The sequence below is a fragment of the Pelobates fuscus genome, chromosome 12 (assembly GCF_036172605.1).
Source record: "Pelobates fuscus isolate aPelFus1 chromosome 12, aPelFus1.pri, whole genome shotgun sequence".
Lineage (NCBI taxonomy): Eukaryota > Metazoa > Chordata > Amphibia > Anura > Pelobatidae > Pelobates > Pelobates fuscus.
The window spans coordinates 121019285-121041943 of NC_086328.1; the positions used below are offsets into that span (position 1 = coordinate 121019285).

At 39.3% G+C, this 22659-nt stretch overlaps 1 protein-coding gene across 1 annotated transcript; it reads right to left on the reverse strand.

The window, feature by feature from the left end:
* Position 1: 1 nt before the first annotated feature.
* On the reverse strand, positions 2-21917 carry NAT10 (N-acetyltransferase 10). Its single transcript, XM_063438122.1, has 29 exons — positions 21805-21917; positions 19612-19755; positions 16485-16576; positions 16170-16341; positions 14497-14619; positions 14163-14224; positions 12989-13103; positions 12740-12847; positions 12408-12541; positions 11657-11750; positions 11454-11552; positions 11059-11195; positions 10579-10703; positions 10246-10396; positions 9369-9465; positions 8482-8598; positions 8256-8357; positions 7647-7721; positions 7270-7386; positions 7033-7166; positions 6889-6937; positions 6369-6465; positions 5268-5378; positions 4976-5148; positions 3564-3683; positions 1697-1795; positions 1505-1578; positions 920-1003; positions 2-747 (listed from the first exon to the last, which is right to left on the reverse strand). Exons 2-29 carry the CDS (start codon positions 19717-19719, stop codon positions 648-650), a joined length of 3069 nt encoding a protein of 1022 aa, XP_063294192.1. The 5' UTR covers positions 19720-19755; positions 21805-21917; the 3' UTR covers positions 2-647.
* Between the last annotated feature and the right edge of the window lie 742 nt (positions 21918-22659).

Sequence of the window (22659 nt, forward strand, 5' to 3'; positions counted from 1 at the left end):
CTGCAATTTGTTTTTATTCAGTTATAGAAAAAAAACAAAATCTGTAAAATGATCATACAGAGAAATTTGCCTTTAGTTTGTCGCTGTAAATCTGCGAACACAGAATGTTTAATGAAAACTGGTGTCCGATTGATGGACTCGTGAACAAAAATAACAAAGCTATTTATAACATTAAATGATTAAATAAAATGTGCAGGCTCTTATTAACTAAAATGAAAATTGAGGGCTAAAAGTGGAGCTGTCTCTATGGAAACCAATGGAATGTTTATGCAAATTGCTCCAGTTTTAGAATTGTTCTAATAACACCTTTATACATTCCCCCCTCTTTTTTATTTTATTAATTAGAGTACTTCCCTACAGTGGGAGGAATATTGCAGTTTATCTTCTTTGGATGGTGTTCTGAGCAAAATGCAAACCGTTCCAGCAGATGGAAACTTGAATTTTTCGGACGAAAATCTGGGTTGCTTGTAATCCAGCGTAGCTTAAACATTCACAGCATCCTATATACACATTATGACTGTGATGGTCAATAAGGCACGACCCACGTGTTCTCCACCTTCCTCTTGCTAGATGTTGGTGAGCAAATATCACTCGAATTTTGCATAATAGAAGAGTCCATAGATTTATCCAAACAGAGGTCCAGCTGCTCATTTTCCACGCTTCTGCTTGCTGTCTTTGTTTTTCCTAAACTTTTTCTGCTGTTTGGCCGCGTTCTTCTCCGGTTGTTCCAATTTCCTTTTCTTGTCACTAAGAGAGAGGGTTTAGGTTAGTTCCTTTAAGCCATATACAGAAAAAAGTACTAGAATCCCCACCAAATGTTTTAAGATAGAGAACAAGGTACCCAAGATAATTCTGCCAACTTAAAATGATATACATGGTGGGGATTAAAAATAGAGGCAAGAGGATCAGTGAGACCTACCTCTTCACACTGATAATGGACGCATGTTTCCCAGTCTTCTTCAGGACTTCATTCCATTCTTCAGCCTGACCTCTGATTGCATACCTGCAAAAATATCCACAGGTAAAAATGTCACAAATGGCTAGGACTTCCATCCATACTGTTAACTTGGCCAAAGTGGTCTAGAGCAGTCTCTTCCAAAGTCACGTTTCTGGAATTACTACTGAGCAAAATATGGAAAATGACCCATCACTTGTGTTTATTTTTCCTGTATTGCTCTGCTTTCTTTTAAATTTATATCAAAAGATGTCACGATTTAAGTCATGAGACAAGGCAAATGTACAAGGGAAACAGAAACTGTGTCTCATTTCTCCTCTGTATGCTGTTATCTCTATTCTGACTGCTGGGTGCAAAGGACAGAGTTTATAAGAATGATTGATACGGATCCAAGATGGAGGTGCCCAGTTGCAGGATTTCTAAATCCGGGTTTTCACACATCACATATGGATAAGTAAAGAATATTAAAAATCCTGGTAAGTGGGAGGTCCCCTTTTGAGCCCTGATCACAGCTCAGGGTCTTACGATGTGGATTTCGAAATTACTCACTGGGATAGGTCGACTCCTTTTAGTTTCTCCATCTCCTTATTCTGTTTCTCTTGAAATTCTTTAGCTGCCTCCTCCTGATCGTGGGAGCAAAAAGTCAGTGAATGCACTTCAGCAATGAAGTCTGATGTCAGCACAGAATGTAGAAGAGATCACAAAGAAACCACCCATATCCTACATGAAAAAATAACTTACCAAATCCTCATTGAGAGATTTCAATGTGGGTTCCATGACAACCTCTTTGGCAGTGCCCATCTCGTCTTCGATGGCCCTCTCCTGAATTCTGTTAAACAGCTGGAGAAGGACATAAAATGAGTGTTACAAAGCCACAATGAATATGGAGATATCAACCTGCTTGCTATAAAAGCCAAATTTAAACTAGTATGCCAACTGGATAACTTAAGGAACATTTTATAGCAAAGTTTGGGAGAATCAAAAAGATACAATTTAGCTGCTTAAAAGGCATGGAGTGTGGGTACATTTTATGAATAAATGACAAAGGTACCCATTTTACTTCAGCAGTTAATCACAGACATATCTTTTTTAGACATTCTTTATTTATAATAGTTTTCAAAATAGGGAGGGAGACAGAAAAAAGAAAAAGGGGGGGGGGGGGGGAGGAGGAGCAAGATACACTTTACAGAATACAGTACATTGATGAACAGTTTGATTGGCTACCTCAAGTCAAATGCAATTTCTGTAACACCTGTACAATTGACATCTAGCCTGCCCGCACCTTTTCTGCAAGGGCGGAGTCCCGCCGGGGAGCGGGCCCATGGAGAGGGCAATTGACACATAGAGCAGGCCAGATCACAGACATATCTATGCAATTACAAAACACTAGAAAGAACAGGGCGCCACAATCACTATATTGGTATATAAAAATAAGGGTATGAAAATAAATATTGATGGTGAAGCAAAAACAGCAAAGGTTTTTTAATAAAGAAATATAAAAAACAATCACAGCACAACCTATGTGCAAAACATAAAGAATATAAAAGCCACAATAGGCAAGGAACCCTTAGGTATAGCAGTTTAACAGGACATGATACTGAGCTGGGCAGTAAAGTGCAAGTGCAAGATGCTTATAAGAAAAGTGCACTAAGCCAATCACTTATACAAGTTTAGTACAATCAGCCCAAAATAAATGCTGCATAAGCAATATATAAAATCAACACACATACAAGATAAAACAGCTAATACCAAAATACAGGGTCCCAGGTCACGCTATCTATGCAATTGCTCCACAAGCACTGTGGCATTCGGCTCCCCGGACTACCTAAAAATAACTCCGAGAAATATTTGCAGTAAGAAAGCCTTGATGTGTATTTATAGAGAAAGGTTTCAAAACCTAAAATAATGAATTCGAAAGCATTGAAAACCAATTTGCTAAAATTATGCAGGAATATTAGTGTTAGAAAAATTCTGTAATTAAGCTTTTTTTCTTCCCACTTTGACCTAAATAAGGTTTTCAAATTACCGCCACTGTTTAGTTTTTTGTTTGTTTGTTTTTTATTAAATACATCCCTATCACTACTTGACCATATTATCCCTTACAACACAGAACTTTATTTACTACCCGGTTCTGTGAAGTTCACAGCACTCTGCAACACTAGTTTACTAGTTCTTGCGACACCATTATCCCTTGACAAATCATTCAATAATGCTGCATTAGACAACTGCTTATCACACTCAACAAAAAGAAAACCAAAAGCCATGAACATTGAAAATGGTAGATATAAATTCCATAACTATCCAACCTAATGGATTCTGAACTACCGCACAGAGTAAACTGGTAATTGGACCACTGGCTGGTAAATGATCAACTTCGTACCAGGTTAGTAACGTAACGGGAGAATCTATATAAACCAATCAGGCATGACCTGCTAGGATCATCATCAGAAGGGATTTGTCTGATCCTGCAGACATTAATTTAATAGAAAAATGTATTTAAAGTGATTTATAAATGATTCCTCTATAAAACCAGAGCAATATATACATAACAGAGGACAACCCTCCCAAGCCCTTTTTGCACCAGATATTAAAGTCTCCGACCACTTACCTGGATCATTTTACGGATGACGCGGTTAAATAGACCCATTAACTGACTGCCAGGCAGGTCAATTTCCTTCTCCAGTTGATCCACTGTTTTGTGCTGTAGGCCAATACCCAGAAGCAGAGCCTGTGTGGATAAGAGCAGATTATAAGAAATGATAAATTATGTTAGCAGTTATAACAGAAAAGAAGGGGAAAAAAATTATAGAAGTACTGGATATGAAAAAAAATAAATAAATAACAAGTTTATAGATAATCTCATATTGCAATTCAAAGATGCAGCTGCAACATTTATACAAAAGTTACTCTTCTGTTTAAAGGGACACACACACACACCACCACCACCCCCCCCCCCCCCCCCCCCCCAAACTTGTTTTCCTTGCACTATAGCTTCCCCCTTACCATGTCCCTCGGCACTGGTTCGTATCCACCTTACCGCCTTCAGCTTTCCTATGGGGATTCCATTGACGTTGGAAGTCCTCATTCGTAGAGTTGGAGTTAACCCATCGAGGTAATTCTTGCAGTTTATAAAAACTGCTATAATTACCTTTGCAGGGTTAAGGGACCGGATTTATTTTCATTTTAGAAGAAGTGCAGGTTTCAAAATAAACTTGTATAAATTAACCTTGTTAAACCCCCTGGCTGCAAATCAAACAGCAGGTCCTGGTCCTTCCTGGTTGTTTAGCTCAGTGGAGCTTAACCAAGAGGCAGCAATTACCAAGAGCCCCACTGAGCTACATTGGGAAGTCTGTGATTGGACAGCCGCAGAAAGTCTGGACTGGGAAGAAGGGGAGAGTTTGTAAAGGCAGCAGAAAACAGATCTGCAGCTTTTAAAAGTGGTTTTAAAATGTACCTCACAGAAAATAAAAATGCATGATTAGGGGAACACTATGTACACCCAGATCTCTTTATCTCACTAATGCGATCTGGGCGCAGTGCCCCTGTCCCCTTAACCCTGTAATGTGAAACATTGCAGTTTGAACCTTTGAGTCGCCAGATGGCGGTGGTGGGAGAATCTACAGAAATACACAGAGGGACACTATAGCAATAGGAATACAGTTTTGTATTCATAAAGCTATAGTTTTCCTTTAAATGCATGCATGCTGTCATTGGGGGGTAGATCTAGGGGGAGCATCCCTTTCAGTTGCATACATACATCACATATTACACAAACATGGCTGGAGTCTATAGGAGGATAGATCAGAGGCGGCAGCAGATAAGCCAGGAGAGCCCAAGTTTCTCTCAATGTTCAAATACAAAGACAACAAAGGGAATGCACTCAAAGACTCATTCCACCATAACCACTATAGTAAGATGAAATGGTTATACAGCATAATGTCCCTTTAATTGGCTTGCTCATTTCAGCATTACCATCCCAGGGACAAACATACTAGCAAGATACATCAAAAAGACACTTACGGACTGAGCTGCAGAAAGATGGAGCTCTCCAAGCTGTTGCAAGAAGAACAGACGGCTGACCGTAGGGATGAGATCCATGATAAGGTGATAATCCACCATGTTTTGGGAGTACATCTCCAGTCGCTTCAAGTCATACGGAGTGAAGACCATCCCTAGCTCTGAGCGACTGATTACTAATTAGAAGTGAGCAGAATGAACAGACCGTTAATCGTGGTGATTGTACAGGGTGACAGGTTAACAATGAAGAATGCTGCTCAGGATAACTAGCGACCAGCAGTAAGGACAGACTCACCACTCTGAGATTCCTTCTTCACATTTCTGTTCTGCAAAACATTCAACGCCAAAGATGGTTGGAAGTTACAGAACTGATACGAGAGAAGGGCCAGGAAACGTCTTCGGAAATCTGTGTAAAACAACAGCAAGAGAGTAAGAAAGGCAGAACTTCACCAATAGCTGCACAGCACCGTTTTACAGCAAGTCATTTCTTATTGAATCACATAATCAGAAACCCATATGGCTTCCCTCCTGCTCTTTAAAAGGGACTCTATAGTCCCCAAAATAACTTTAGCTTAATGAAGCAGCTTTGGTGTATAGATCATGCCTCTACAGTCTCACTACTAAATTGTCTGCCATTTAGGAGTTAAATTCCTTTGTTTATACAGCCCTAGTCACACCTCCCTTCTTGTGACTTACACAGCCTTCCTAAACACTTCCTGTAAAGAGTCATCTAATGTTTATACTTCCTTTATTGCAAATTCTGTTTAATTTAGAATTTCTCCCTGCAAGAGCCTCCTGAATGTAATTAAAATGTAATTTACAGAGCAGGAGATAAAAACATTTAAATTAACTTATATCTGAATTAAACCATTGTTTTCATGCAGGCGGTGTCAGTCACATCCAGGGGAGGTGTGGCCAGGCTTCATAAACAGAAGTGATTTAACTCCTAAATGTCAGTGAATGAAGCAGTGAGACTGAAGACATGATCTATACACCAAAACTACTTAATTAAGCTAAAGTTGTTTTGGAGACCATAGTGTTCCTTTAACTTCAGTGATCTGTGAAAGCAATGCTCTATAGCCAGAGCATTCAGACTTTAGTCTACTTTTTGAACCTAATAAGAATGTTCAGACAGACACACCTTCTGTGTAATTTATAAATAAGTGTCAGTTCTGCTTTTATTTTAAAAGGGGGGTCTGCGCGATCTCATAACACTATAGCCATTGCAGTAAGCTGTAGTGGTTATGGAGCTTGGAGCGTACTTTTAAAAACTAGAAAGTAAGGACAGGATTGTAATCATTGGTCCTTAACAGGTTACAATTCCATCAACTCTTCTCCAATATGTTCTTATATACTTGTCCTCTAACATTGATATGATCCCTCCTGGAACACTCACCTTTCCAAAATGCCGTCAGCCACGGTTCCTGCTCCGACTCATCTTCCTCTTGCAGACACTTAAGCATTACGCAGGAATGCTCGCCGGTGAGATCATTCTGAAGATAAAACAGTTAGAAAACAAGTTAGGAAAAAAAAAAAAAAAATTTAAAAAAGGATTAGGAATTAGTTGCTGGAAACCATTTATACTGGATGCACAGCACACTCAATGGAAGTGTCTGTAGTGTAGTCCACACAATAATACGGCCATCGACTCATAGTGGGCATTGTCTTGTGACCTAAATGTCACCCGTATCTGCATAGCAGGATAAAAATACAATATATATATTGCACTGAATCCCCTGCATACATCATCTTTATTGGCATTTAAGAGAAGTGTAATCCTCCTCTGGGTTTGATTTCTGCACCAAGTATTTGAAGAGATTTAAAAATACAGCCAATCACCATCATTTGTTAAGCACCATCTTTGCAAACTATTCTCAAATGGGGAAATATAAGTAAATAAAAAATAAATCACTTACGGGAGTTTGGCGCAGGTAAACTGGAATAAACCCAGCTCTTTTCCAAAACCTGCAGAGACACAGCATTTATTTACAATGTAAGTCACCAAATTTTCTAAACACGATCAGAATCGCCAGGCGCATGCAGCCCATTGGGATACTCACTTCAGCAGTTTTGGGGTTAATCCGTAGGACACACCAAGATAGTCCAACTTCTCTGCTGGTCTTTCACTGAGCCGGAGCAAGAGTGGGGGCAGGTTCTTTCGTGGAGTCAATGATTCTTCCAATAAGCTCACAGCCTGAGGGAATAAGTAGGTCTTAAATGTCTTCATAAGACACAAATAGCACGGGGTTTAAAAAGGAGTAAAACAATATCATCATGTATGTGTTAAGAGTACTCACCACGCTGCTTACGGAAGTGATCTCCTTAGGATTCTGGGCAGCGTTCTCATCCAGACATGGAAACTGTCCCTCATAGTACATCTGCAATAACTGCAGAGCCCGGCTCCCATAACCCATCTAGAAAACATATGAGAGAGGCAAAGGTCAGGCAATTTAAATTAGCAAAGGCATGAAGAAGAAGCTGCGTGTGCCGAGACTAATGGACAACAACGAGACGGATGTGATGCACCTTGGAAAAGGCAGGGAGACAGAACAAGGATGCAAAGTGAAGTGAGATGAACTCATAACTAGCAAGACAAATTTTCGGTTCAAAATAAATATAGGAAAAGTCAGATGTTAAGTAAACAAGGACACTACAAAAAGATGTAATTTATTACCCCTTGGTAGTCTGGGTGGACTGCTATTCTCACAACTCTTCCTCCAGAGAGGCTTCCAAAATCTGGATCTTGGAACTGGAAAGAGAAAATTTGGGATCAACAAAGTGGAAGAACATGAGACCCACCACGTTATGCATGCTAACGTTGCAGTTTGCCACCCTGGTGACTTATAACTAGACGTACATACCAAGCTTGTTTATTCTCATATAAAAACAAAAATGTGCCAATAACTAGATGCCATATTATGTGAAATACCTTGTTTTAATAGGCTTGTACTATGCTGTTGTGGCATCGTCAGCTTGTATGTTATCTCGTGCACAATAAAAATAAAGAATTATATATATAAAAAAAATAAAATGTAAAAAAAAAAAAAACTATGTGGAAGAACTTTAGCTCTGATCAAACGCATCCACAAGAATACTCAAAACATGCTCCCTACCCATCCGAAATCAGGCACTGCCCATAACGGCAAATGGTTCTCTATAAGATATAGATTAAAACGCATTCACCATCCCCGACTGTCCAATATTAAAGAAATTAGGACAGGATATTTCCCCTTTTATAATTCAAAATATAAGATATAAGGTCCGGAGAGTACATGCTTCTCACCTGCTCAGAGACAGTCCATGGAATCAGGTCCCCCGATGCCTTCTTACCACGGGACAGACTGTTCATGACAGACTGGCGGGAAATTTCACCCTCTAGACAGACCTACAGGAGGATTAAGAAAAGACCCAAGCATCAGCTGGTCACTGTTGAGCTACAAACATATTAAAACCTCATTATATAATGGCAATTGGATTAGAATTTAAACTAACAGATATAGCATTGTTACCTGAACAACAGCCAAAACCTCAGGCAAGGAATTCTGGGTGGCAGGAACCGGAGGGAGGAGGCAGAAGAGGTGATGAGCTGGGGCATCAGACAACATCTGGAGGTCATTTGGTGAATTCTGCAAGTTTAACATAAGGGTAATAAGAAATCATAGAACATTTAGTAATGGACTTTAAATGTATGATGAGGCAGAACAACTAAAAGGAAAATGTTGGTAAAGCTTGTTATGGTATTAAAAACATCTCTTGGAAGAGAAGTACACAAACTTTAAAAGAATACTTTGAGAAAGCAGACATATTGGGGGTCATTCAATACACTAAGTATTGTGGAAAACTGACATAGTATTGTAAATTCTTGTAAAAAAAAAAACAACACACACACACACCCCACCCCTAAAGGATTTCCAGAATATTGTCTTCTTTATTCTAAATTACATCAACGTTTCAGCTCCCTTACAGAGCTTTCATCAGTTGTATCCTGATGAAAGCTCTGTAATCTGGAAATCCTTGGAGTGCCAGTATTTTTTTGTATATATTGCTTAGCAACCATAGCTCCGGGTATTATAGTTTTTTTGAGTTGGAGTGCAAGGGATAATTACTTCTATGTATATAAAATCCAACTAATAAACAAAATACCGGGTGCACAATAGTCAGTCAAAAATACATACATGCAAAAAAACGGCTTGCAATCACGGTCTTAGATGAAGTTAAAGATTTTTTTAACAGAATAACTTCAATAAAGAAACATTTTTAACCTCATCTAAGATCGTGAGTGCGTGTATGTGTGTGTATATATATGTATATATATATATATATATATATATATATAAAAATCATATTTTTACAGTTCTTTTATATAAAATTGCCTGGGTACACAGGACTTCCTTACTTTGTAGTGAGAAGCAACATAGAGAGCCATTAGTCTCTGGAGAAATGATTCAGAAGCTTTGTGGTAGCAAAACAATGTGTCCCGATTCACATAATATCTGTATTCAAGAGTTAAGGATACAGCGTAGGAGTAACAGTGGGACATACAATAAGGAGAAATGTGTGCTAGAAATTGGAGCCTGCAACACAATAGATGTACACTAAGTGGCACGAACACAAAAAACAATAAAAAAATAATTCTTTACTTTATTAGTTCTTAAACAGAAATAACTAGTGATCCTTTACCTTTAGTTAGCAAATGTACACATACAAATATAGAAATTGCCCCAAAATGTTTGTTGTCACCCAGTATGGTGGCCTGGAATGGGTTGATTTAGCAAATGTACAAGACCCCTGAAGGCTCACAACAATAAAAAGACATTGTTAGAGGGTTACTCCAAACAAAAATCAGGGTAATCCTTGCTGACACTGGCACACCCCCTTCTGTGACATCACTACACCTTACTGCATTGGGAGGGCAGAGGGTGGGGCTAGGGCAGCATGGAGGGTGGGGAACCATGACGCCAACTGACAGCAAGCTATGCCTGCTGATGACTTTTTATGCACAGTTTTAACATTATGCTGCGGAACATGAACTTACACCTCAGACAGCAAAACTAAAGGTCTCTGTATGTGCAGCATTTTACATTTTATACTGCAACCCTGCACATACAGACTCCAAGTACCATGACCACTTCAAGGCAGTGGTAATTTGTTCTCAAGCACTTTCCTGAACAAACCGGTTACACTAGCACATGTAATACAAATCTAATGGAATATAATTTTTTTTTTTTATAAAAAAAAAAACAGAGCTACAATTTCCAATGGAGAAAGGATACAAGTCACAGGTTTCTGGGAGCGGACAGCCAGAGATGATTCGGGTGATGTTCAGACAGTCCAAACACAGCAAATCGTTTAGCCATTTCTCGACGGGATCTCCAGGAGCGTAACGGATGGACTCCTGCAGAGAAACCTCATGCAGCGTACGAGCTGGAGCCAGAGAGAGAGAAAGATAAAGTATTTTTAATGGTTTCTACAGTGGGGAACCTGCAACCAGAAACGGAATACTGAATCTGTCACGGTGAAGAAAATAGATCAGTGAGTGCCTAGTAGAAATTAAGGAAATAGAAGATAATCCCAGAGTCCCTTTTTGTTCTCTTAACGAAACCAACCTGATGCCAGCCGGTTGCTGGTGGAGGATTTGTTCTCAGCAGTCACAATGACCTGACTGTCTGCACTTTGCTGCCGCAGCTGCTGAATCAGCTTCAGGGACAGAGACCGGCCAGTCCCTTCATACCTGGGCAATAAGAGAGTAAGCCGATATGTAAACAAATAGGAGCCAAACGGTTCACAGAGTGACAGACACCAGGGTAAAAAAAATTCCTATTACTACAAAGAACTCTTTATAAAAATAAATCTACCCCAAATTAAACGATGTACACATGGGGTCTGGAATGTCCCTTTAAGGAATGGATAGTATGGGATATCTGACATATAGACAATAAGAACCCACAAGCTCAATAGTTATTACTATGCAACGCCTGCATGTGACCGTGATCATCCATTCATCAAAAGCCAAAATGCTAAATTCAACCCTGCAACAATGCTCTCCTCCCCCAAAATCCGATTCTAAGGCGGTTTGTTACTCTCACCCATTGATGGTTGATGCCATGAAGACCAGGTAGGGCCCCATCAGACTCTTCACAAGGGGCAGAGGAATTGCAGCAGCTTCATCAATTACAACCAGCTCTGCTTGGCCTAACTTGACGGCATCGGCCGGGTGGATGTACTGAGAAAGGAAACGCACAACAATGAAGGTAATAAGCTCCAAGAATACCTACAGCATGGATGAAGATAATTTTGTGTCAGATGTTCTTCATGTCAGGAATATACTACGAACTATAAGCGCAATGTGAAACGCTGTACAACTTGGGAGACACCCACATGTAACCTGAGACCCTTAATGTATGTGGTTCCTTTTCCAAAGCAGAGTGAAGATGGGGACATTAAAATATTATTAGCCTCCAGTTGGGTGCTATGTCCTTACCTGTATGGTCTGTCTGTGCTCCTTGAACACATTTACTCGTACCACTGCCTTCTCAAACTCTGGATTCAATGACTGGATAATCTCATAATCCAAGTGTTCCTACAACAGTCAAGAGATGGAGGGAAATGTTTAGCAAGCAAGGACAATCGCCAACCTACTCCCCAAGAGCCAATGTCACATACTTCCATATCACACGGGCTCACCTGGTACTGCAGGGCATCAAACCCTTTAAAGATGAACTCGAAGAGGGTGTGAAGATTATCAGGGCTTGGTGAGGTCACAAAGATATTTGAGTAACTTGAAAATAAGAGGAAAAAAACACAAGATATAAAAGGAATCTGGAATAGCAATCATTTATGTCCAAGCAGCTAAAGTGTCATGAATTATTGCATTTATTTTAAATATAGAATATTTTTCTCTTCTGGAGCTCCCAAAGATGTAAGACAGGGCAGCAATCAGAATTTATTTACGTGATAACAGCTTCCAAATCCCCAGAGTTGATAGAAATTACTGAACAATAAAGTCCACGAATTTAGACGACGTTTACTTGTTTAACTCCTGTACCCTTCAAATGTAAAGCAACTTATCAACTGACAACTTAGGTAATAGGTAATGTTTATTTTTATAGGTAATGTTTATTTTTCAAGGTGGAAGACAAAATATTACATTTCAGTAAACACTTTTAAAGGTTTGTAATAGGAACTATGTATATGCAAAGAACAGTGTATATGCAAAGATTATATCAAGACATTTGTCTTGATATAGTCTTTTTAAAGCAAGGGTACTCTTTCTTAACATCAGTTCATATTTTATAAGGAAGCTGAGCGTTGGATGTTGCTGTACACACATTTCTCTTTAATATAACTGACAAATAGCATATATATGAAAATGTTTTAAACAAGTATGAATGGGATTGTAATAACAAGGAGCTTGATGTCCATCTCCTAATCTTACCCAAAAGCCACAGCGCCGGCTATTGCCAACCCCAGAGCAGCAGATTTTCCCCGTCCTCGAGCTGCTGTCATGGCTACTGTGCTACGAAGAGTCTTCTCAGAAACAGCCTCAATAAACTTGAGTAACGCCTTGGCCTATAAAGAGGTAGAAACAGAAAGGGAGGGGGCCGGGGAGTGAATGGAGAGTATTATAGAGATTTGTTCTTATTTAAAGTTATGTCAAATCATATGACATCTCATAAATAGCTTAGTTATTTTAATCTGGCTCCAATAAAATTAAGATATTCTATTCTAGAGACATAACAGAAGCCTGTGTTTATAAGCGATCCCCACCTGGTCCAGTGTTTTGCAATTTTCGACCAGGACTCCCACTGGTTGTGTGTCCTGAAGACTCTGCTTTACATCTTGTAATTCCTGCTCTTCGGGGGTCAGGGTTTGTTCCTATGAGGGATACGGTTGAATAAAAGAACACAGTACGTCATATAATTGTTTTTAAGACAAGGGATGAGTGGCATTTGCATGCTGTTCTATAGCAGTCACCTGCTTACAAGCAAACAAAATGGAATGAAGGGACTATCATACCTGTGTTTTGGGTGGGATTGGCTTGATGTTGGAGATATGGCTAGAGACTGGGAGGATGTTGAGTTGGTCATCAATGACCATGCAATTCTTACAGGATGACAGAGACAGAATGAACCTAAGAAACAAAGAACAAATGTGCTCAAATAAACCCTATCTTGGATATAGAACTTGCAGTAAGTTCTGGAGATATTCCTACAACCCTACATCACCCAAAATCTGCACGATTACTGGTTATTAAAGCTGGAAGTCAAAGACTGATAAATTAAAGGGACACTATAGTCACCAGAACAACTACAGCTTAATGTAGTTCTGGTGAGCATAATAGCTCCCTTCAGGTTTTTTTTCCGGTTTACATTTCCCCTAGGGACACCTCCAAGTGGCCACTCCTCAGATGGCCACTGGAGATGCTTCCTGGCTCAGTGCTGCACAGTAAGCAGCCCTGCCGTTCAGTGTCTCCACGCTCTGCATGGGGACACTGAATTTTCCTCATAGAGATGCATTGATACAATGCATCTCTATGAGGAGGTCCTGATTGGCCAAAACACCATTTGGCCCGTCCCGTGCAGATTTTAGCCAATCCAATTCTTTTACTATGGGTAAGTATTGGATTGGCTAAAAATCGTTCATTTCGATAATGTCACAAAGGGGGCGGAGCCAGGGCGGGGGACCCGCACGGCACTGGAAAGAAGGGGAGTTTTAAACTTTTATAGGGGGGGCAAGGCACCTAAATGGTGGGTTAAACACTAAACTGTCAGGAATACATGTTTGTGTTCCTGACCCTATAGTGAGATCCTTTAATCTACACTGATCTAATCTATGTGTGGGAATATTTCTTCATCTGAGCTCACAGTCTAGAGACAATGGTAAGAATCCTAGTATGTGCTACACAAAACGCTGGGACCAGACCTATCCTCCCATATTAAGTACTCAACATAAATAAAATAGGGCAATAAATGACCAGAACTGCCTAACTGTAGACATATTGCCTGCTTTGCCATAATTTGCAAGAGAGATTGTTCAAATAAAAAATGAAATGCTACTGGAACATGAGATTATGTAAATTATCAAACACAAACCAAGTACAAAAATGACACGTTTAAAAAAAAAATAAAATATACATATATATATTTTTTTTTTTAGTTACAAATTTTTTTTTTTTTAAATGGACATGTACCTCTCATTGAATCTCCCCACCACATCTTGATGTGCCTCTGTCCTGTATCTTGAGTGGACATCCTGAAAAACAGAACAGAGATTTTTAGAAAAGAAATTCACTAGATGTGAGCTAATAATTCCTAGTGATAGATTAATGGAGGGGAGAACTATATATATATATATATATATATATATATATATGTCATTTTAACAGCACAGATCTCTTGTTGCTTTGAACTGCACGCAAATAGACATAAATTAAAAAAAAAAAAATGTAAACGCGAACATCATTAACTCAATAATTTACGCACAGGTGTGCAACATATTGTACTGCTCTTTCACTAAATACATACCATAGTCATTGTGTACAGCTGCTTCAAAGAACTCATTGTGCGAAGGAGAATCACTACAATCCCTCCACCTTCTACCGTCTCTACCGTCCGAGCCAGTAAATTGGGAGTCAGAGCCTCAAAATCCTGACAAGAGAGCAAATAAAAAATAAACATATATACCAATTATTAGATAATGCACCACACAGGTAAACCTGGTGAATAAGCTATGGGTACAATTGCACAGACCAACACAGACTGTGCCCCTATGCATCTACGATTTTAAAAATATGATCTAGGAGTGTTGTATAGCACAATACCAATAGCCCCAACCGCAAGTAAAATATAGCAATCCAAAATATTCATCCACAAGTGCAGATTAGTTATAGGGGCACACTATTGCTGCCCCAAATTTATTCAGAGAGCATTCACAGTACAGACGTCATAGTCTACGTAATGAGTCCCAGCAATGGGAAGTAAAGGCTGTTGAAGAATCCTAATTCTTTATACTTGAAACACTTTCAGAACACTTGTTGAAGTTGAATTTTATTTGCTTTTTCCATTACTACTCTTGCACCATGCACCACCGGCTTAGACGGAGCATGAGAATTGCCATATAAATGAATTACAACCTTAACTGAACATTCCATACCAAGTGCATGTTAAATACCAGCAACAAACGGGATTTATGGGAAACATTTATGTAAGAAAGGCCGGATACGGTTTACATTCAATGCAATAAATCAACTAAAAAAAAAAAGGAACTATTGGCAGGTTAGTAGTTTAGCTGACAAATTTGAAGTTTGTTTCATTTAATATAAAATGTAACAATTTTTGTTTTATTTAGGTTTTACATGTAAAATAAAAGGTAACTATGTAAGGGATGTACATAAAACAGACAAGCACTGACTGCCATGTGTTTTGTCCTAATCACAAAAGGAAAACTAAATAAATATTGTGCTGTAGTGCTTACGATGCCAGGAGTCCTCTGGCGCCATCACCTAGGTACGAGTCAACCCATTTTTATTCAATTTGACAATCGCCACTTAGCGCTACTTAGTTATAAGGGCCCACTGGTGCAACCCATATTTATTTGCAGAGCAGAAAGACTAAATTTGGATAGAATCCACTGGACGAGAGAGTCCGCTCATGCTCTCTGTCAACAAACACGAACAGAATTGATAAGAATGTGGAAGAAGGAATTTCTGTTTAAATGATATCTGAAGAGGGGCACACACGAGACACAGGTAAGTGCCAAATTGGTCAAAAACAATTGATTCTTACCCAAGGTGTGCTTAGAGTGTCCCTTTAATTACCTTACACAGAGCTTTCCTCCCTATTTCTTATTCTTCCAGGATGTATCAGTATCCACAGAACAGTAGAATTAATAAAAAATGTAACCATCTAAAGGAAGATCTAAACTAGTAAACTGACTTTGTTTGCCCAGTTTATTGTTTTTAGGTTTTAAACTAGAAGAAGAATAAGACACGAATGATAGAAATATTGCTGTGATCTACATTACTTGGGAACTTGTGGATTCACCTAAAGCTACAGTCCTTTCTTAATGTAATTAGGAAGGCTCCCATCTACCAGCACCGAATATGAACACAAAGCAGAATATTAGTTGAGCTGACTCTTGCATGCGCTGACCTTACAATCCAGGTGATCTATTACATGCTCCAGAATGTCATGCTCACCTGTAGGACACACATGCCATATGTATTTCCCAGAATTTTATGGGTCTCATTGTAGTAACAATAACGGATGTTGGTGGATGCAATGAAGAGCTCAAAAGGGTCATCTTCCTTGACGTTCAGCAAACCACTTTTTATCCTCTTCTGAAGCTTTCTCATCTGTTTCTTTCGGTGACTACAAAATGTGGAAGATCAGTTAGAAACACTAGAGAGACTGGTTTCAGCTCCATCTATTCAAACAACTCCTGAGCATTATCATTTGGTAATAAAAAAAAAATAATAATAATAAAAATAAAAAAAAATGCTAAGTGAAGTTACCTGCTGAAGCCCAGTTCTTTCTTGTAACACCAAAGTACGGATGGACGAGCGCGGATGGTGGCCTTAGACAGCATGTGATGGAGAATGACCACCTGACGAGAGAGTTTTAAAACAATGAATGTTCATCTGTCATTATTATCACCAATTCCAAACAAAGGGATCAAGAAGTGATTGGAAAATATAATTAATACAAAATAATCCATATGCAGAATAAATTCCATCTCAACATTTTTGAAGAAAATACTGGGGGTTCTACACAGCAAGATGTCCAAGAATTCCATTAGGACGAGTCTTAAGTACTTTCCACAGCGAGAACAAACGCAAACCATAAGCCAAGGTGATCGTACAGACTGAGTGTCTCAGCTGATGCTTGAACACAATTAATGCCATTTAAATTTGGATGAAATGGGCTTTGCTAATGTGGACGTGTAACTTCTGCATTGACAATGAGATAAGTGAAAGACAGGTCATGGGCAGCTGGGAGTCCTCAAATTTGTTCTAGAAAAAAATATTTTGACATAGAATCAATGGACAATGTCTGCATCTGCTTGTACCATAACCCCTACAATGAATGCAGTGGCCATGTTGCTGAGAATGTCTCTGTAAGGTATATATCCACATCCCATCAAAATACACTGGAACCGTCCAATTAGTTTAACCACTTACAGTTATGGGCAGAGCTCATTGCATTAACTACAAAGCCAAGGTATTTACAGCAGAAGTGGAGGCTTCAAACATGCCATGTTTGTAACGCATCTTTTTTTCTGAATTATCAATAGAATGCATTGATCACATCCAGCTTACAAGCAACAAGCATTTCCAGACTAATTATCTTGTTCAGAAAAGTGATCTGCCTTTCCTATGATGCTAAAATGGAAACTGGGGATCGGACACAGTTTAATTTCTAGTTTTATTTGTAACTGGAAGTCTGTTTAAGAGTTGATACGCAAACAGAAATAACATCCCATAATCACCGCCGTATATCAAACATCCGTCACATAACAGGAAAGACAAAATGACATAACCTTGAAGCGGCACATTCTGTATAATTAGTATTTTAGATAACACACCACAACCACCACCACCACCGCAAAATGCAGCCTGAGATATCTGCCGAAAATAGAAGCAAAGTTTCATTTCTACAGGTCTCCCGTTGTTAGCCTATAAATGATTATGGATGATAAGCTTATTGCAAAAACAAACAGTTGCCTGTTAGAGACATTGACAGTTAAAAGACAACGGTCACCTCACTTTTAATATAAATGATCAGTTCATCAAGTTTTGAAAGGAAATAGTTTTTTTTTTTTGTTTAGTTTGTTTTTTAAATAAGTATTTGTTAAAAAAATAAACACAAAATTAACAGTTTCTGGGTCACTCCCTGCAAAGAAGCAGGGAAGTTTATTATTATATATATATTATCTAAGTGAGAATTCAAGGTGAATTCAAAGTGAATTTTACATTTAAAAGAACACTATAGGGTCAGGAACACAAACATGTATTCCTAACCCTACAGGGTTAAAACCACCATCTAGCCCCCCTGGGCCCCTTGTGCCTCCAAAAATATAGTAAAAATCTTACTTGTATTTAAGCCTGAAGCTGGAACTCCGCATGCTGTTTGCCTCAGAAAACAAAATATATGTCTGCTGACATCATCAGAAGTGGTAGCCTAATCAAATCACAGTGATTCCCCATAGGATTGGCTGAGACTGACAAGGAGGCAGATCAGGGGCAGAGCCAGCACAATTCAAACACAGCCCTGGCCAATCAGCATCTCCTCATAGAGATGAAGTGAATCAATGAATCTCTATGAGGAAAGTTCAGTGTCTGCATGCAGAGGGAGGAGACACTGAATGTTTGGATGCATTGTAGGCAGCCATGACCCAGGAAGGATCTCTAGCAGCCATCTAAGGAGCGGCCAGTGAAGTTATCACTAGGCTGTAATGTAAACACTGCATTTCTGAAAATACAGTCTTTAAAGCAAAAAGCCCGAAGGTAATGATTCTACTCACCAGAACAAATGCAATAAGCTGTAGTTGTTCTGGTGACTATAGTGTCCCTTTAAGGTCAAAGCAGCCGAACTGGGAAAAAAATCCCTAAGTCAGTTATGCTCTCAGTTCGGCTACTCTGACCTTAAATGTGAAATTCTCACTTTAGTGAATAATTCCATAACAGTCGGCTTTCAGACACTATCCGACCCAGGGTGTATCTGCCTAAAGAATCCGGTCATTACTACGGGTTGGGAAGAGTTTCTCATTACTTTTATCTATTTTGCAAATTTGCATTCCTAACGCTATAGTGTCCCTCTGCAATTAACTAAAGGTCCGGCCCCGGTCCTGGTGAATACAGGGTTAAACCCCATTTTATTCACTCACCTCTTTCCAGCGTCGAGGTAAAAGGGACAGGGACACTGCACCCAGACCACTTTAATGAGATGAAGTGGTCTGGATGCCTATAGGGTCTATAAAAAACACAAATATTTCCTATCAAAACTTGATGAAAGAATTATATTAAAGGGACACTGTAGGCACCCAGACCACTTCAGCTCATTGAAGTGGTATGGGTGCAATGTCCTTTAACCCTACAGTGGTAATTATTGCAGTTTAACTCCACCTCTAGTGGCTGTCTACCAAGAGCCACTAGAGGGACTTCCTGAATTGAAACAGACCTTTGGTCCGTTATCTGACGTTGACATCAGCAGGGGAGGATTGCGGGCGGAGCCTGACCCAGCACCGAGGCATATCGGTGCTGGATTTGGGTAAGTGTCTGAAGGGGTTTAACCCCTTCAGCTTTGCGGGAGGGGGGTACTGAAGGATTCTACAGTGCCAGGAAAATGGCCTTGTTTTTCTGGCACTAAAGAATCCCTTTAAAAAATTGTTTTGAGGTGACCGTTGACCTTTAAGCACACAGAACAATATTGCAAATTCCAAAAATAGAGTAGTCACTATGGAAGCAAATAAAAACTAAACCAAAACAAACAAACCCCTGTTGATTTCTAAAAAATTTTAGAACTTTTCAGCATCTGTCTTTTCCCTTAAAAGCATATAGACCATGATCTGCAGTGTCACAATGTTAAATCCTCACACATGACATTCAAGATGTATCGAGCTCCTGTATTGTGTGTCCTCACCTGATCTTTTCCATGGTCTCCAACAATCACAAACAAGTTCCTGTGTTTTTCACTGACGCCATTCTCGATGAGCACCCGGATGCGATTATCAATCTTCTTCCTCTGCATTATGACACACAATTCTCTGGCAGAATATTATCAACACTGAACAGAAAATATAAACGTAAATGACAAGGATTTCATTGGGAGCAAAGGGGAAAGAAAGAGAGGGGGGAAAACAGGTAAATGCATGAGTGGAGAAAGGTATATGTGTGTCTACTATTTTAATTTTTTTTGTAGAGCGAAATTTTTTTTTATTTAATCCAGTATGTAAAGTTTTTTATTGTAGTACTGAAAAACAAAAAAAAAACAAAAAAAGAGTATTTTTATAAGAATCAGAACAATAAGCTGCCTGGGTGGGGACATTCTTTTTCCTCTCTCTGATAAAGTTTAAGATAATTTTAATCCTCGAATCTAAGCTTTATGTACCAGTTGCACAAATCTGTACACACTATCCTAATCCTTTCTCAGCGGAACAGTGACACTAAAAGGCATGCCTACTTTGGTAAATATTATGCCAGGAGTACTCTGGAACGGTTCCTTGATAATGGAGAAAACCTTTTTGCAGAAGTTTGTCCACTTATATGGGTCACCACTGGAAGCGGAACCTCCTCTGCAGCAGGTTTAATGACATCCAGCTTCTGCCGATCCTGTCACTCAGCTGAGCACTCTCAGACAATAAATGAGTGCCTGTGCAAAGATATGCAGAGAATTTACATTAGCCAACCCAGATATCTTGTTTCCAGGCTGGCTAACACCGTACTCATGGTGCTGCCAGGGTAATAGTTACACATCTTGCAGAATCAATCAATATTTATGTAGGAGATAGCCTGAAAGCACCATGATCACTTCAAATTCCTGGAATGGTCATGGTGCTATGATCTATTCTTCAAGTCCGTTTTAGGCCAGTTGCCAGTTACACTCCAGCTGTAACAGAATAATAGGGACCAAATATATACTTTTTATGGAGGGGAGCTTATTGATGTCACCTATTCCCATTGCTTAACCCCTTAAGGACCGAACTTATGGAATAAAAGGGAATCATGACATGTCATACATGTCATGTGTCCTTAAGGGGTTAAAGGAACACTACATGCATTATAAAAACATCATTTTAATTAAAGTTTATATAGTGCCTTCAGTCCTTCCCCCAAAACGCTTTATTTTAATAATTGGGCTTGGAAGCACAGCTTTAAGCCACACCTCCAAGCCCTCTAGATATGACAGCCAGGACATAATTCCTGGCTCTCATACAGTGACATCACACACATATCCATCATGGTATGCCATATAGAGTCAATGTATTCAATGATACTCTATGGCAGAAATAGACATCGCAGAGAGTGCCACGCATGCACCTATGGTACCCAATACTCCTCTCGGAGAAGCATTGGATTTGACTGTCATCACACGATCACATGATATCACACGGGGAGGAGGCAGTGCTGAGGGATACAGGGCGCTGGAGAGAAGGTGACTTATTTTGATTTATTTATATTTTTAACACGGGGGACTTAACTAAGTAGGCACGCAAAGACTATAGCGTTAGGAATACAGATATGTATTCCTACGGTTACAGTGTTTGTTTAATGAGAAACTATCATTTCCCCAAATCTTTTACATTCTGTTTACTTATCCCATTACATTAAACAAAGGTCTGAAAAACAAAAATAAAGGAAAACGCCAAGCATTAGAACGATGGCAGTGCGCTGTAGCGGTTATTGAGCCCTAAAAGCCCTGGCGCGTCTAATGACAGCAATCAAAACATACACGAACGGTTTGACCGCTTACCCCGCTTCTGAGACACCACTCCCTTCCTCCACTGCAGACTATGGATACGCAGCTGCTTGCTGGCTATTCACTACAGTGAGAAATTAAAGTGAATTTAACATTTAAGGCCACAGTTTCAGAACTGAAAGCAGAGCTGACTTAGAGGACTTGTGCAGTTTGGCCAACTTTACCTTTAATTTGAAATTCGCTTTGAATTCTCACTTTAGTAAATAAACCTGTATATTTTACAATTCACTGTTTATAGACTAGCCCCCACACTGCTCCCTCTATAAATCCTGTGGGGGTGTCTGTATGTATGCCAGAGAGCTGTGCTGTGTCAGTGAGGGTATATAGGAGCTGTATACTGTGTATATATATACTCACAAGGTTTGCTATGTAGGAAATTAGGAAACTCTCACATGTATCAAGCAGCATGGACGCTCACAGTAAGGAAGGACCTTTTAGCTGCCCCGGCTGCGCCTGTTGTCCAGCTGGGGGCCTTCTTCACACTGTCGCGTTCGGATGACGTCAGAGACAAACACGTGCTTTGCTTCCTAGTCCAACGTTCCATTCTGCCATGCATGTGCGTTACATTGTATCCAATCGCTGGCTTTGCTATAATCAGGGGTTGTAGCACTAGTTATAGGAAAGGAATTGAAAAAATATATTGTGTTTGGAATATTCTGTTGATATGGCAGCTGGCTAGAGGTTTATTAATTACCAAGCCAGCAATGGGCAAGTCATTCTGTGTATACAGCCTTCATCAAAGCCCAACCAGCAATGGGCTAATTAGTCTATAGAAGCACCGATTGTGTTAAATCAAAGGCAGAGGAGCATTGATAAGGGAACATCAATTTTTAGATAAAATTATGAAACCTTGTGTAACTCAGCTATTTGTTTAGTCACACTGGTTAAATCCACGTTCAAGTGGTTTGGCAGAGTGAAGGAATTATGAAAGCCTACCCTTCTGATTGAGGCATGGTAATGAGTAAGATTCACTTTCAAATGATTTGTGAATAAATAAAATGTTTGGCAGAAATTCGGGACATACTAAAAGGAATGACAGATTGGAATGCCCATAGACTTTAACAAGGCAGTGGAATGCCCATAGATAATAATGGAAGTAAAAGGAATGCCCATAGAGAATAATGGAAACAAAATATTTCAATTAGAGACAAAACTATTAGACATATGAAATAAATATTTTGCTACAATACTCTCTAGATTCAGTGTAAATTT